This window comes from Perca flavescens, chromosome 14 (genome assembly GCF_004354835.1).
Source record: "Perca flavescens isolate YP-PL-M2 chromosome 14, PFLA_1.0, whole genome shotgun sequence".
NCBI classification, from domain to species: domain Eukaryota; kingdom Metazoa; phylum Chordata; class Actinopteri; order Perciformes; family Percidae; genus Perca; species Perca flavescens.
The window spans coordinates 9,959,682-9,973,734 of record NC_041344.1 but is presented as its reverse complement, the minus strand read 5'-3'; the positions used below and the strand labels follow the sequence as shown (position 1 = coordinate 9,973,734).

The 14,053-nt window shown below is 38.2% G+C and overlaps 2 protein-coding genes across 2 annotated transcripts; both read left to right on the top strand.

Moving 5' to 3' along the window:
* Positions 1-365: 365 nt before the first annotated feature.
* On the top strand, positions 366-9,048 carry LOC114568181 (cyclic GMP-AMP synthase). The gene is made up of 9 exons (XM_028597612.1): positions 366-717; positions 1,951-2,101; positions 2,722-2,954; positions 4,062-4,284; positions 4,450-4,580; positions 5,439-5,592; positions 5,772-5,871; positions 6,715-6,837; positions 8,115-9,048. The coding sequence occupies exons 2-9, from the start codon at positions 1,981-1,983 to the stop codon at positions 8,518-8,520; spliced, it is 1,491 nt and encodes a 496-aa protein (XP_028453413.1). The 5' UTR covers positions 366-717; positions 1,951-1,980; the 3' UTR covers positions 8,521-9,048.
* A 431-nt stretch (positions 9,049-9,479) lies between these two features.
* rpl11 (ribosomal protein L11) lies at positions 9,480-13,392 on the top strand. The gene is made up of 6 exons (XM_028597613.1): positions 9,480-9,558; positions 10,290-10,440; positions 10,911-11,017; positions 11,361-11,492; positions 12,915-13,025; positions 13,316-13,392. The coding sequence occupies exons 1-6, from the start codon at positions 9,553-9,555 to the stop codon at positions 13,343-13,345; spliced, it is 537 nt and encodes a 178-aa protein (XP_028453414.1). The 5' UTR covers positions 9,480-9,552; the 3' UTR covers positions 13,346-13,392.
* Positions 13,393-14,053: the final 661 nt, after the last annotated feature.

Below are 14,053 nucleotides of genomic sequence, written 5' to 3'. Positions count from 1 at the left end.
AGTAAAGATAATTTTGGTTTGAAAGACAGTTTCCAGGATACAAAGATTTTTGGCATCTGTTCAGAGCTAACCATGACACCACAGGCATGATCAGCTGTATAAGTTCCTCATATCTTCTCTCAACTGAGAAGACTGGTTTCAAGGACGCCCGGATAGCTCAGCTGGTAGAGCGGATGCCCATATATAGAGGTTGATTCCAACCTGCGGCCCTTTGCTGCATGTCATTCCCTCTCTCTCCCCTTTCATTTCTTCTGCTGTCCTGTCAATAAAGGCCTAAAAATGCCCCAAAAATAATCTTAAAAAGACTGGTTTCAAGTCCTCATAAATGCACAGGGTTTTTGTGATTTTTTTTTTTTTTTTTTTTTTTTTTTTCCTTTTGCATGCCTATTGTGGAACTTGTTACATTACTATAAGAAGTTACATAACAACCTATTATTTAGTTGGTACAATAGATGAACGGCTACATAACGTGAAGAATTTCAAAGTTATAGTGTGACACAGTGATGTTATTTATGACTAAAACTGGCACAATTTTTAACCTTTTAAGTGTTCGTAAAATGATTTCAGACAGACCGGTATCCATTAGGGAGGAAGAGGGAGGCATTATCCTCGGATTACATTTAATGGGAATTGAAAGTGAAAGGAAATAATGGATAGAGCTGGAGAGAAGGAAAGACACAGTCATCTCCGTTTGCAGCAGAAGCTTCTAAAACACAGGTGAGTTATCTATCTGTTTTACTAACTATATATATTTTGATCTATCTGCCTATTTATCTAGCTATCTATCTGCCTATTTATCAATCTATCTGCCTATTTATCTATCCATGTTTTCTGTACCTGGTCTCTAATAGATTGTAATGGTTTCTTATGGTTTCCATTGTAGGATGTACTGGTTTCAAAATTTGTTTCTACGGTTTGCCGTGCCTTCCACTGGTTTCTTTTTTTCATATTTATTTGTATAGGGACAAGTATGTAGCATAAACTGCCACACACCACGGCATTTATACCCTAGGCTAATTTACCAAGCTCTTCCCTCAATGGGCCTTTAAAATAAATAAAACTTAACAACAAAGACATAAAAGACAAAACACAATCTCAACAATAGATACAACAAAAGGCCAAACTCAGACCTCAACAAGAAAATACAAGACAAACGATACAAGACAAATGATACAAGACATAAGACTAATACAATAAATCACCATAAAACCGGAAGCACCAGATCACTTCTGGTTTGTGCTGGTCTCTGCCATTTGCGGTGACTTGCAGTAAGATAATACTTTATTGTCTCCCTTAGGAGAAATTTGTCTTGGGCGTTTTGAAAGAACACAGGTGACAGCACATAGCCTATATACACACCAAACAAACTACAGTTAACATAATAGAAACACACAAAGATCCATATACATATACAGTACATTCACGCCAAGAAAACTTCTGTTACAGGTTGTTTTGTGTATGGATTATATGAGACAGCAGTGGGCCCTGAGGCAAAGATGTATGAATCACCCTAAGTTAGCAGCTGGAAAACACCAAAAGAAACCTGTCAAGTTGTCAAACTTGTAAAAATTACAGTAATATTGTTTGTACAATGTGTTGCAGATGGACATAAATACATACATTATTACATAACACTCTCAAGATTTAGTTTACTAACTTGCTATTTTGGATTGCACATAATCAGTAAACATCAGGCAAACATACATCAAATCAAATGTAAAGATTGACTGTAATGTTTATAAAACTTATGTAATACTGTATTTTGAATAACATAATAATGTACATGCTGTGTGACTTACTTAAATCACAGTGACCTGATGCTCTTTTTCCCATTAGAAAAATTCGTTCTCTTGTGTCCTTTCATCAGACATATACACTAAAACCTTTCAATCCAAACTTTTTTACTAGTCTCTAATGTTTGATAAGTTGGTGTTTCTCTGTTTCGTGTAGATTAATATTCAAGGCTGAGACGTGTGAGTTATGGACAGAGAGGACAGAGATGTGCAGGGCAGTCTGACTGAAGCAAAGCAGCGTAAGCCGAGTCCTGCGCAACTCCCACCAGCCAGGCCGAGACAAAAAGCTCAGCAACAACGAGCTGCAGGTGATGCTGCAGTTTAAATTCATTTTAGTGTGTAAAACTTTGACATCTTCATCTCAAAATACCTTTTTCTGTTGGCATGGTTGCTTGATGTGAGTGATGTAGAAGTATTTAGATCCTTTACTTAAGTAAAAGTATCAATACCACACTGTGAAAATACTCCACTACAAGTAAAAATCCTTATATTAATAAGTATTATGTGCTGCATTAATGTGTATGTTGCATTTCCTGCTGTAGATGTTTAGGGTTGTGTTCATTTTAACCCCTTTATATGTTGGGTAGTTTAATCTTCAGCAATGCATCATATTCTATAAGATCATCATCATATGTTTGTAGCGGCGCTGTGCTACAAAAATCTACTTTTCATGGTGTCAAAAAAATAGCCCAGTTTTGTGACGATGCATTTTCCAGCTGATCAAAGAGAGTTTTTTAAATAGTTTATTTAACTTAAGAAGTAAAGGAATTTTCTCAACACATAAAGGAACCCAGCACATTATTTCTAAATTGTAATGGAGTAGAAGTCTAATGTTGCTCAACAGAAACTAGGCCTACTCAAATTTGTACATACTGTAGGTACAGAAGTTGAGTAAATGTACTTATCTACAGTCCTTGTCTCTTGGCAGAGGAGGAATCCCAAGTGTCTGAGGAGTCAATCTCCGTCTCCCCGGAGCTGACCAGCTGGATCAAACTCAACGCTAAAGACCTCAAGATCCGGATGACCGACTGCCGATGGGCTGCAGAGGTGGTCAACGATTTCCAAGACAACCTGCTGAAATTCCTGCGGAGCAGCAATGATCAGCCTTTCTTCCAGTCAGCTGACTTCCTCAACGCCGGCAGCTACTTTGAGAAAGTTAAGGTGAGGTTGTGATTAAAACTCACAATTTCTGATGGCAACAACACAGCCACAGAGACTACTACAAACACTGGTGGACTCAAGGGGGGCCCAAAGGGGGCAACTGCAGCAAAAGTGCCCCCTTGGATGACGTTATGGTGGATAAAACATGATGCAGTGCCCTCAAGGGCAGCAATTCCCAACCAGGGGTACTTGTTCAGGGCACTTCTGCAGTTGCCACGGGTTACGTGGAAAGATTGCAGAGTAGCTCAACTAATTTGAAAAAAATAGAAACTATGATTTGATTGAACGAATATATCTACATATTAACATTAAGTCAACTGTAACACCTGAACACTACATGTCGTTACGTAATGTTCAAGTAATGTGTGTAAAAACTAGTTAGTTAGCAACCGAGCACAGAAGTTTGAGCAGGTAGCTTAAAGTAATGCTAGAAATAAATAGCTAAAAGAAATGACTAAACAGTTCAAATGATTAACTAAAAGTAACGGATAAATAGTTGTAACATTCAGCTTCACTCCGAGTGTTAGTTGTTGGATTGTCGACCAAACCAACCTAATTATTGATAGTTCAATTGTATGAAAAAATTAACAATGTCCACATTTATATAATGAATAGTGTTATCCATTTGGAACACAGATTGGGAATCGATGAAGGGGTATTTGAGTTCATCTGACAGAACTGTGGGGCTACCTCAGACCAAAAAGGTTGGGAAAAGGGTGCCCTTCCAGTAGAGAAAATGTGTTATTTACATAAGTCTTTAAAATTAGCCCCACAGGTGGTTGGGTTGGCTCAGTGGGTGGAGAAGGCGCACATGTACTTGGAGGTTTATGCCTCGACGCAGAGGTCCAGGGTTCGAGTCCGACCTGTGACGATTTCCTGCATGTCTTTACCCTTTCTCTCTCCCCTTTTTCACCTAACCGTCTTGTCAAAAATAAAGGCCAAAAAGCCCCCAAAAACGTGATACACATTAATGATTATGCTTATAATTAAATCAGTGTTGCATGATGGTTTGGGCAGTAGAGAGAAGAGAGAAAGTAAACAGACATTCCAAGTGTATGGAAGACAAAACAAGCACCACCACTGTCTCTGTGTTGCGTTGAATCTCAGATCCGCAGCCCCGATGAGTTTGACATGATGCTGAAGCTTCAGGTTCCCTCACGCGTCAACGTGACCAACCTCCACGGCGGCCTCTTCTACCGGATCGATCTTTCCCGGCCCACTCGGAGCCCCATACAAGCCTTTCTTCTGGAGAATGAGCGCACCGTCTCATCGAGCAAGTTCCTGAGTGAGATGTATCGCGTGGTCCGCAAGTTTCTCAAGACCTACAAAGGTCTGATCATCACCTTTTATTCCTCATCTGTTGTTGTTTCTGTAACAGTCATCAGTCCTCTACTTTCTGTTGGAGGTGAAATTATCTTCTTTTTATACTTTGTTGACCTCCTTCTCACTTTGGGAACCTGAATAACTGTCTATATTTATGTATCCATGCTTCCAGTGCCTGAAGAGGGCTGTTGCTGGGAGGTGAACAGGAAGCGAATTCACTCGCCAGCTGTGACTTTGTCTCTGTGCAGGCCGGAGATCAGCAGTGATGAGTTGATCTCTGTGGACCTGGTTCCTGCTCTGGAGGTAATCATTTCATTTGTTTTATGAGGAGTAGTGTAAATCCAGAGATTTAAAATCATCCATGGTTCTCTGATTACAGACACTGAAGAAAGAATACTTAAAATCTGGATATGATTTAGGAGATTAGAAGAGAAAAAAGACCAAATGCATTAATATATATTTTAAATATGAAATAGAATACACACATCTGTATCTATGTTTTCTTTACCGTGTTAACTTGATGTTAACAGTAACTATGGGTGCATATATTTCAGTATTTTAACGGTTTTATGGAGATTACATTAATGGGATTTATTTACATCTTAATTTATTACGATTCATTCCCAATACTCTCAGTCACTGTAAGGTGTCAAGGTAAAAGTACTGTAACTTTGTACATTTACTAAAGTGTTGGTGTATGAGGCTCCAGTGATTCCTTCCCTTGTATGGGCAAAAGAGCCAAATTATGCAAAGTACTTTGTAGTAACAAAAGTTTTAAAACGTAGTGTAGTAAAAAGTATAATATTTGCTTCTGAAATGCAGTGGAGTAGAAGTTTAAAGAAACATACAATCGAAACACTGAAGTAAAGTACAAGTACCTCAAAATTGTACTTAAGTTTATAAATAAATGAACCCATTTGCTTTCCACCACTGGATAATAATGTTTTGTTTACTTCTAAAATACTTAGCTAACTTTACTTTAGTACTCTAGTTTGTTTTATAAAAAGCTGATACTTTTACCTCTCGTAGTAGCATTATAAGTCATAATTGTAAAGGCAGTAGTAGCGGTGCTGTGTACTAATGTAACGGAAGAGGTAGTAATAGTAGTACAGGTAGTAATAGTGACAGTAGTATTGACCTTAATGTAACACCTGTCTAAAGGTTCAGTCTCAGGGCTGCTGGCCGCTCCCTGAGTGTCACGGTCCAGATGTGGACAAATGGCTGGGAAGGAAGGTTCGCCTAGAAATCAAAAGTTTACCGTGTTACTTCATACCAAAGAGGCTCAAAGGACGCAACCTCAGCGAGGACGCCAAAGGTGAGAGAAACGTCGGTCTGGCTGTTGTCGTACGTGAATAGCAGTGACTGTGACGAAATAAAGAAGTCAGTTTATTTGTCGATGATGTTTCTGCAAGAAAAAACAAACTCGGTGGTCGACCTGAAGTTGTTTTTACGCTGACATCATCCCTTCAGCTTGATTTTCTCCGTCTGTCATAGAAAGTTGGAGGATTTCTTTCTCTCACGTTGAGAAGAAAATCATCAGGAGCCACGGCAACAAGAAAACCTGCTGTGAGAGCAAAGCCACCAAATGCTGCCGGTGAGACTCTGCACTGTTTATTTTCACATTGTCCCACTCATCAACGTCTTTGTTAATCGAATCGTTTAGTTAGCTGTAGGAGAGCCGTGCAGCGTCACACAGGACAGTGTGGTATCACTTGAATAGTAACGTGTTGATAAAAGCGCTTTAAAAATGCAACTGATTGCATGTTTAGTATTTATAGCATTTTCTGTACCGCTTTCTAATGAGACACTTTTTATAAAGGGTTTCTTAGTTTTAATTAATGGTTTGATTTTTTAAGAAATCCTTTACAAATGCTATATAGATCAGAGTAATAAGACAAGCGTTTAGGTTGCCAGGTTGTGAAAAATCTCTTTGCATGGTCGATCATTTGACCAGAAAAGGGCTGTAAGCAATCCATTTATTAACTTAACTTATTAGACTTCAGATTTGATAATAAAACCTTTTATTAATGACTAATTAACATTTATAACTACATACGTGATGGCTTATTAAAGATAAACATTTATTACCATCATGAATAACTGCATTATACCAAACACAAAGGATTTTTCAAACCTGGCAGCCACAACTATGTTTATTTGGTTTCTAACCAGTCTAAATTATTGTTGAACCAAAAATAAAATTACTTACAACTTTTAAACCCTTTATAAAGCGCGCCTTGTTAAAGGTGAATTCTGTACATAGTCAACAATTTAATAGAAGCACAAAAGGTGAAGAGATTTGAAAAAGGACATTATAAAAGCCGCCAATTGAAGAAGCTTTTCTAGTTTTTAGATAAACTGTCGACAAATTAATTTGGAATAAATAGTTTTTCTTGTGGCCCTTTTACAATAAATGATGTAATCTTCTCTCTGGTAGTAAACCGTGCTTGATGCTCCTCAAGTCTCTGATTGAGGGCCTGAAACAACGTTTCCCCAATGAGCTGGATCACCTCTGCTCGTACCATGGGAAGACCGCCTTCCTCCACACCCTGTCCATTAGGTAATTATTATTAAAATATCGTCATTGTGATGGTAATGGAAACAAGAGCACCAGTTGTTGTTGTAGAAGTCTTGTAAGTAGCTGTTGTAACAGCAGTACTGATGTGTGGACGTTGTAGCAGTAACGGTTTCAGTAAAAGTGCTAATAGTTGTAGATCACTGTTAAGTGAATATTATTTGTGCATTAAAAGCATCTATTATCTATATTGTTATAAATATAAACAATGTTACAATGTGAAAGAAGTCATAGTGATGAACACACAGATAATTATCACGAATGTGCAGCTCTGCTCGGCTTTTCAGAGCTTTACAACAAGTTTCAGCTCATTGTTTAGCTGCCCAGTCTGCAACCTTACTCTTTTGGCTCACTCTCACCGCTCTCATAACGTCGTTTTCAGTGAAAAAAACTCTAAAAACCCACTTTACACAACCTGCTCAGCACCAAACAGCGTACATACACAGTTAGAGACTAGCTGGTGAATAAAGTGGAGCATTAAGCACCTAAAGAGATAGATATTTACTGCAGGAGTTGGTAGAGACCCAAAACAGAGCTAAAAGAGAGTGAAAATTGGACAGAACACAATTACAAATTAATGATAAAGTTGCTCCGTGTCAGCTGGAGGTGGAAAAAGCAACTGTTTGCTAACATATCAACCTAAAACGTGATGACATGTCATTGTCATCACATTTATGTATGTTTTAACTTGTTTCCACTGCCCCCAAGTGGCCAAAAGAGTCAGTTTTGGAAGGTTAAAAGACATCTTTTCATCATTTTTTACTATTTTCTTGGCATTTTACTGAAGCTGTCAGATTAATCAATGAAATCATTAGTAGATGCATGTAAGCACAGAAGTGCCCCTATTGAAATCCTTGATAATAGCATGTATTTGCCCCATTGTGCAAACGTGAGAAAATGGCTCAATATGGTGAAAAATAGTAAAAACTACAATTATGAAGCCAGGGCTCTTGAAAGCCTGATATAATAGAATGCATTGTTTTATTATGTGATGGCCATGGGACCAAACAACAATTATTAAAAATCAAAAAAATGTCCCTATGCCCAAGGGTTATGAATTAATCAATTAATGAAGTTCAGATTATTAATAAATAATACAAATAATCACCAGTTGCAGCCTTATTTAGCAATCATTGGTAGTTTGTTGTAGGAATAGAAGTTGTAGTGGTGTTTGAAATGGTATTAGTAGTACAGGTTGTAAAAACTACTGATAAATATCTGTCAGTATCATCATTTCTCTGACGTCTTCTTCCCCCTGTCAGGTTTGACGACTCCATGTGGGCTTGCCAGCAGCTCCCCGCCTGCTTCCTGAACCTCCTCGGGGCTCTGCAGTGTTACGCTTGCAAAGGCTTCCTCCCTCACTTCTTCGTTCCTGACTACAACCTCTTCTCCGCGGCTGTCTTCCCCAAAAAAGCGCTGTCTTTCCTCATCAACGCCTTGGAGGAGCAGAGGAGGGAAGGACTGCCGCTTCTGAAGCCTCCAGCTCCTCTCCCACTTCTCAGACTAATGAGTCCTTCAGGAGATGACACCTCTGAGATATCCAGCGATCAGTCGTCCATTCTGACTGCAGTTTGCTCTCTGGACACTGCATTTGTAAATACACTGGTCCTAGTGTTTGCTGTAGCTGTAGTTTGTATCCTATTCTGTATGCAAGTGATAGGAAATTAGGATACACACAAAATATATGCAGTATTACATACAAGAATTACTTACATACTCCCTCTTTTTATGGAGTGTATACATCAAGTGAAAACAAGGTAGTAAAGAGCATCATTTCAAATTGATTTGAATTAAACTGTGACTCTATCAAATCTTCCATGGTGATACAAGTTTTACCATTTATAATGTGAAAGGATAATAATTATAATTATACAAATTGTTCATCTTTAATGCAGATTGCTTCAGAAATGTTTTAATATGAGCCATTGATCTTGCAATTATTTTCAAAAAGTGTTTTGTAACACATTGTTTATTACAGTTGAGACTGATATCATCTCTCTGCAAGTCCTTTGTTTATAAATTTCCTCTATGAATTTAAATTATTAAGTTTATTTGGTACTTTTTGTTTTAATGTTTTTGGTATTGTGTTTTGTTTTTGTAACTTTCAGGGCACTGTTTTTGTTATAAGGAATATAGTGTGTTAAATGTCTGTGGCAAAAGCATATACAGTGAAAAACAATAAATACGGCAACAACTCATGATTGTTTTGTTAATTATTGTGATTGTTATTTTCTCAATCAAAAGTGTAAGAAAATAATAAAATGCCCATCACAATTCCCCAGAGCCCATGCTGACATTTTTCTTCTTGATTTGTCCAACTACAAGTCAGAATCAAGAAAAATATTTAATTCACAATAATTATATTAAATATTAGCAAATCCACATATTTGGGACTCTTGAAAAGGCTTCGAATTATTTTCTGATTATCAAAACTGTTGCTGATTCATTTTATATTGAAAATGTATTAATCAAATATTCAAAAAAACTAATATTAAACTTATGATTACTGTCAAAGCTCCATAATTACTGCAAACGATAAAAAAAATAATTTACAAATGTTTGAACTAATATTTTGCTTTTAGTGCCGTGAACCGGAACCCTCACGTTTCTACGCGAATTCTCCCCGAGTTCATTTGCGGCGAACACTTCACTATAAATAGCCCTCGCCGGAAACGTAACGTCCTCTTCTAGTGATCCAACATGGCGGTGAGTACTGTCTCAAATCGTACGATGGCGATCAAATGTGAAGTTGTAGTTGAAATCCACAATCATCGGAGCCGTGGGGTCATCCTAACTGCTGGTTGACGTACAGAGACCTAAACTCCATCATGCATTATTAAACTAGACTCTTATTTCTTTAATAAATGTAACCGAAGACCGTAAAACTAAAAACCGAGTGAAGCTAACAGACTAACATTAGCTACTGGAAAATACGGCCCCCTCGTACACTTATTAAGTAATTAAAAGCGGTATTACAGCTATATGATGACACTGCGCTTACACAGCAGACATGTTGATCTTTATATTATCTTCTTAGTTGTGTAGAAAATCTATTTAATTCCCGGACACGTATGTGATCTGTGAGAATGCTAACTAGTAGCAGTGGGGATATGTACGGACATGTTCTCCGGGCGGCATGTGTTGGTCGAAGACTGTTGAGCTTGATGTCCGACGGAAGAGCAGTGTCAGGGCTCGTGGATTTAGAGAAAATAATGATTTGAGATCATTAAACTGAAGCTCGGGTGAAACTGTCGACACGTTTGGTTTATTTAACTTGTCTGTGCTAACCTGTCAGCAGGCTAGCGCTAGTAGATAGGTAGGTAAACTCGACATGGTAGCATCAACCGCTTCGTAGTCAGGTGTTTCTGAGTTGTTATTCTGTTATTTTGTAACTTTGTGGTGTGTGAATCCAAACCTTTTTATTTTGTGTCCTCCAGGACCAGGGTGAGAAGAAGGAGAACCCCATGAGAGAGCTTCGCATTCGCAAGCTCTGCCTGAACATCTGCGTCGGTGAGAGCGGAGACAGACTGACCCGTGCTGCTAAGGTGCTGGAGCAGCTCACCGGACAGACCCCCGTGTTCTCCAAGGGTGAGTGTTAGTGTGTGGAGGAGGATGATGGGAACTCAAGCTGTGGTAGAGTTTCCATGATGAAACGGCCAAACTGTACATATTTCTAAAGGTGCTAAACTTGAGACTAGCAGCTGACAGTCGAGGTTAATCCTGGCTGAAGAGTGGAAGTGATTATGTAAAGTTGGGTTAACCCTTGTGTGGTCCTTCGGGTCCTTGTGACCCAAAGGACAAAACAAGGGTTAATACAGCACCTTAGTGCTTGTTTGTACAACATTTTGGCCAGCTTCAACGGTGTTTAAATGTGCTCTAGAAACAAACTTACAAGAGACAGGGTTTAGAGAGCAATTCTCAACAAAATAAACAGAAGTACATAACCCTTGTGTTGTCCTTTGGGTCCCGGTGACCCGAAGGACAACACAAGGGTTAACGTAAAAAAGGGTTTGAGATGTCACTGTACTGTGTTCACTCTTACGTTTTTCTTTTCGCAGCCCGCTACACTGTGCGATCCTTCGGTATCCGCAGAAATGAAAAGATTGCTGTCCACTGCACCGTCCGTGGTGCCAAAGCAGAGGAGATCCTGGAAAAAGGACTCAAGGTGAGAAAGTCCATGTTGCTTATTCTTCTAAACTTCTCCCTACTATAGTCGAAAAAACCTTTCGTTGCAGATCAGCGAAAGGGTAGCGTGCGATTTTCAGATTGTTGTGAATAGTTGGAGCAATTCAGTATTTCAAAATGAATTGGACCAAGTTAATATGCCCATGTAAAATATATTTTGCTTCATCAGTTTTATCATCCAACTTTCTAAAAATGCAGAGAAACTTAAAAAGCAACGTTTGAATACTCTCATTGGACGGTTTGTCATGCACTAGGGCTGGATAATTATTTAATTTGGAGATGTATTACAATCTTATGAACATATTATTGCTTCCTTTTTCCAGGTGCGTGAGTACGAGTTGAGAAAGAACAACTTCTCTGATACCGGAAACTTTGGCTTCGGTATCCAGGAGCACATCGATCTGGGTATCAAGTACGACCCCAGCATCGGCATCTACGGACTGGACTTCTACGTGGTGAGTTGCAAACATAATATCCTTAATTATGCTGGTGATGGGTTTGAGAATGTGTTGCGAGTTGCTGAAGCTATTAAGTAACGGCACAGATTGGACATTTGTGTGTAAAAGTGGCGTACACACAGTTTATATATTTTTTTTTTTTTTTTTGTGTTGTGGCTGAATATTTGTCACATTTAAATTAATACAAAACCGCTGTAATTGTCTTGGAAGTTAACTAATTGAACATCTGTCATATTCTTTGGTGGTACAATTAAAACTGAGGGTTTTGTATCGTAAACCTTTTTATTGTGAAAGGTTTTATACGAAGTGTGAGGTTCAGGGTTACAGCGAAAATAAAACTATTCAAAATAAAAACCCCTAGGTTCATGGTGATTTTGGCGGTCTTGACATGCAATCAGGCACACAGGGAGAGGCGACCGAGTGACACACGCACACGTTAGAATTACCAGTTTCCCCCACTCGTCCTGTCTCTTCTTATTGGGGCGAGAGAGATATAGCCGATAGGAGAAGGATCACTTTGTGACCGGCCAGGCACAAGATCAGGCACGTATCTACGAGGGCTAAACGCTTATGCGCCCGGTGTGTTTTCGCTGTTAAGATGCGTGAATGTGTTTGTAGTGACATTCTAATATATTTTAATATTTGGTTAACGTTTGCTGGTTACTACTTCCTCAGATGGTCAATGGAGAAAGTAAAATAGTTAAATGCCATTATGTTTGTCTGAAGTAAATCCCTTCCATGGTCAGCGGTCATGTTGAGTAGGCACTTTGAGACTATACTTACTTTGACTGCTTTGTATGTCTTTACTAGGGCTGGGCGATATGGAGAAAATCAGATATCACGATATTCTTGACCAAATACCTCAATGTCGATATCGCGGTTATAAATAATCCTCAGTAATGTGGATATAATGACTAAGTGGGTAAAGGCAAATAATTTAAGTTAGTACAGTCTGGTAAGTTCAGAACATGACATCACTTTACTGTAATGCAGCCTTTAAAACCAGGAACAGACACTCATGTCATATTACAATATCCAAAATCTAAGACGATATCTAGTATCATATCACGATATCTATATAATGATATATTGCCCAGGCCTAGTCTTGACTCTTGTCGACTATAAAACAAGATTTCTTGTGTAAATTTACAGTAGTGCTGAAACGATAAGCTGATACATTTTAATTTGATTAAATATTAAGCAAGTGATCTTTCAAATTATTTATCCAGTGAATATTTTTAAACGCAGCTTCTCAAATGTAAAGATACAGTTTTTATGTCACGGTAAATGTTCTTTTGGGTTGTAAAAAATCAACACTGGACTTCTGTTACTGAATCTTAAATCCCAGATTTCCAACATTGTGTTCAACAAGTTTTTTTTACCAGCTTTTCTGACCAGCTCTGTTGGTTTGGTGTTCAGGTTCTGGGCAGACCCGGCTTCAGCATCGCCGACAAGAAGCGGAAAAGAGGCCGCATCGGTTTCAGGCACCGCATCCGCAAAGAGGAGGCCATGCGCTGGTTCCAGCAGAAAGTGAGTAGTGTTGACACCTGGAAGATTTCCAGGTTTTCTTAAAAGTTCATATTGAACATTTGAAAATATTATTCCTCAAATAATTCCTGTGAAGAATCCCTGATATAGTTTGTTGTTGCATTTACATTAATGTTACATCAAACATGTTTATGATGTGAGACTTGAAACAAATTTTAAAATTGGTTTTGTAATGTTTTCTCCATTGTTGGGGGTTAGCTCGTGGCACCCTGCATGGTGCATTTTTTTTACTGCAGATTAAATTCTAATACATTTATTTCTTTTATTTTCAGTATGACGGCATCATCCTCCCCGGCAAGTAAAGGACCACCTTTTGATGTTTGTAACAAATAAAATCAGAAAAAAACAACTCTTGTCTCCTGTTGTTACTCTGGTATTTCTAGATTTTCTATTTTTAGATTTTTAAACATGGCTACTAATTAGTGTCCTGCCTCCAGTTTATCTTAAACAAATGTTGTGTGCAGTTGTGTAATCCCCTAACTGCTGAGGACTGAGTGAACTTTGTAGAAAGGTCACTTTGACTCTCAGAATGAGGGTTAGGGTTATTTACATATTAAAAAAAAAACTTGCTTGCTAATAGAATCGTCTCTCTTTTAAAGAGCCAGATTAACTGAGTTATACTGAGAAATTTTCCAAACAACCCCCTCCCCCACTATGGAAACGTCTGGACTGATGTGTGAAGTAATAACTGTTATGAAAGATGGCTCTGGGAAGAATATAGGAACAAACTTAATTTCCCTACTGTATCTGTGGGGACATCAGGGCAGGTAAAGTAATTGTTACTGAGTTACTTTACTAATACTAAACTAAAACTACAAGTAAAAACTACCAGTTTCTTTCTTTTTCTATTCTTCCACAGCTTGCCCAGCTACAATGTCAAAATGCTGCTTACACTTCATTGCATCTGTAATACAATAGTGAAAGTGGCTGTGAGTACTACATATTTTGTTGATACTTTCAACTTCCTAAACATTATTTGTAAACGTAATTTAATTAGTTTTTTTACATTG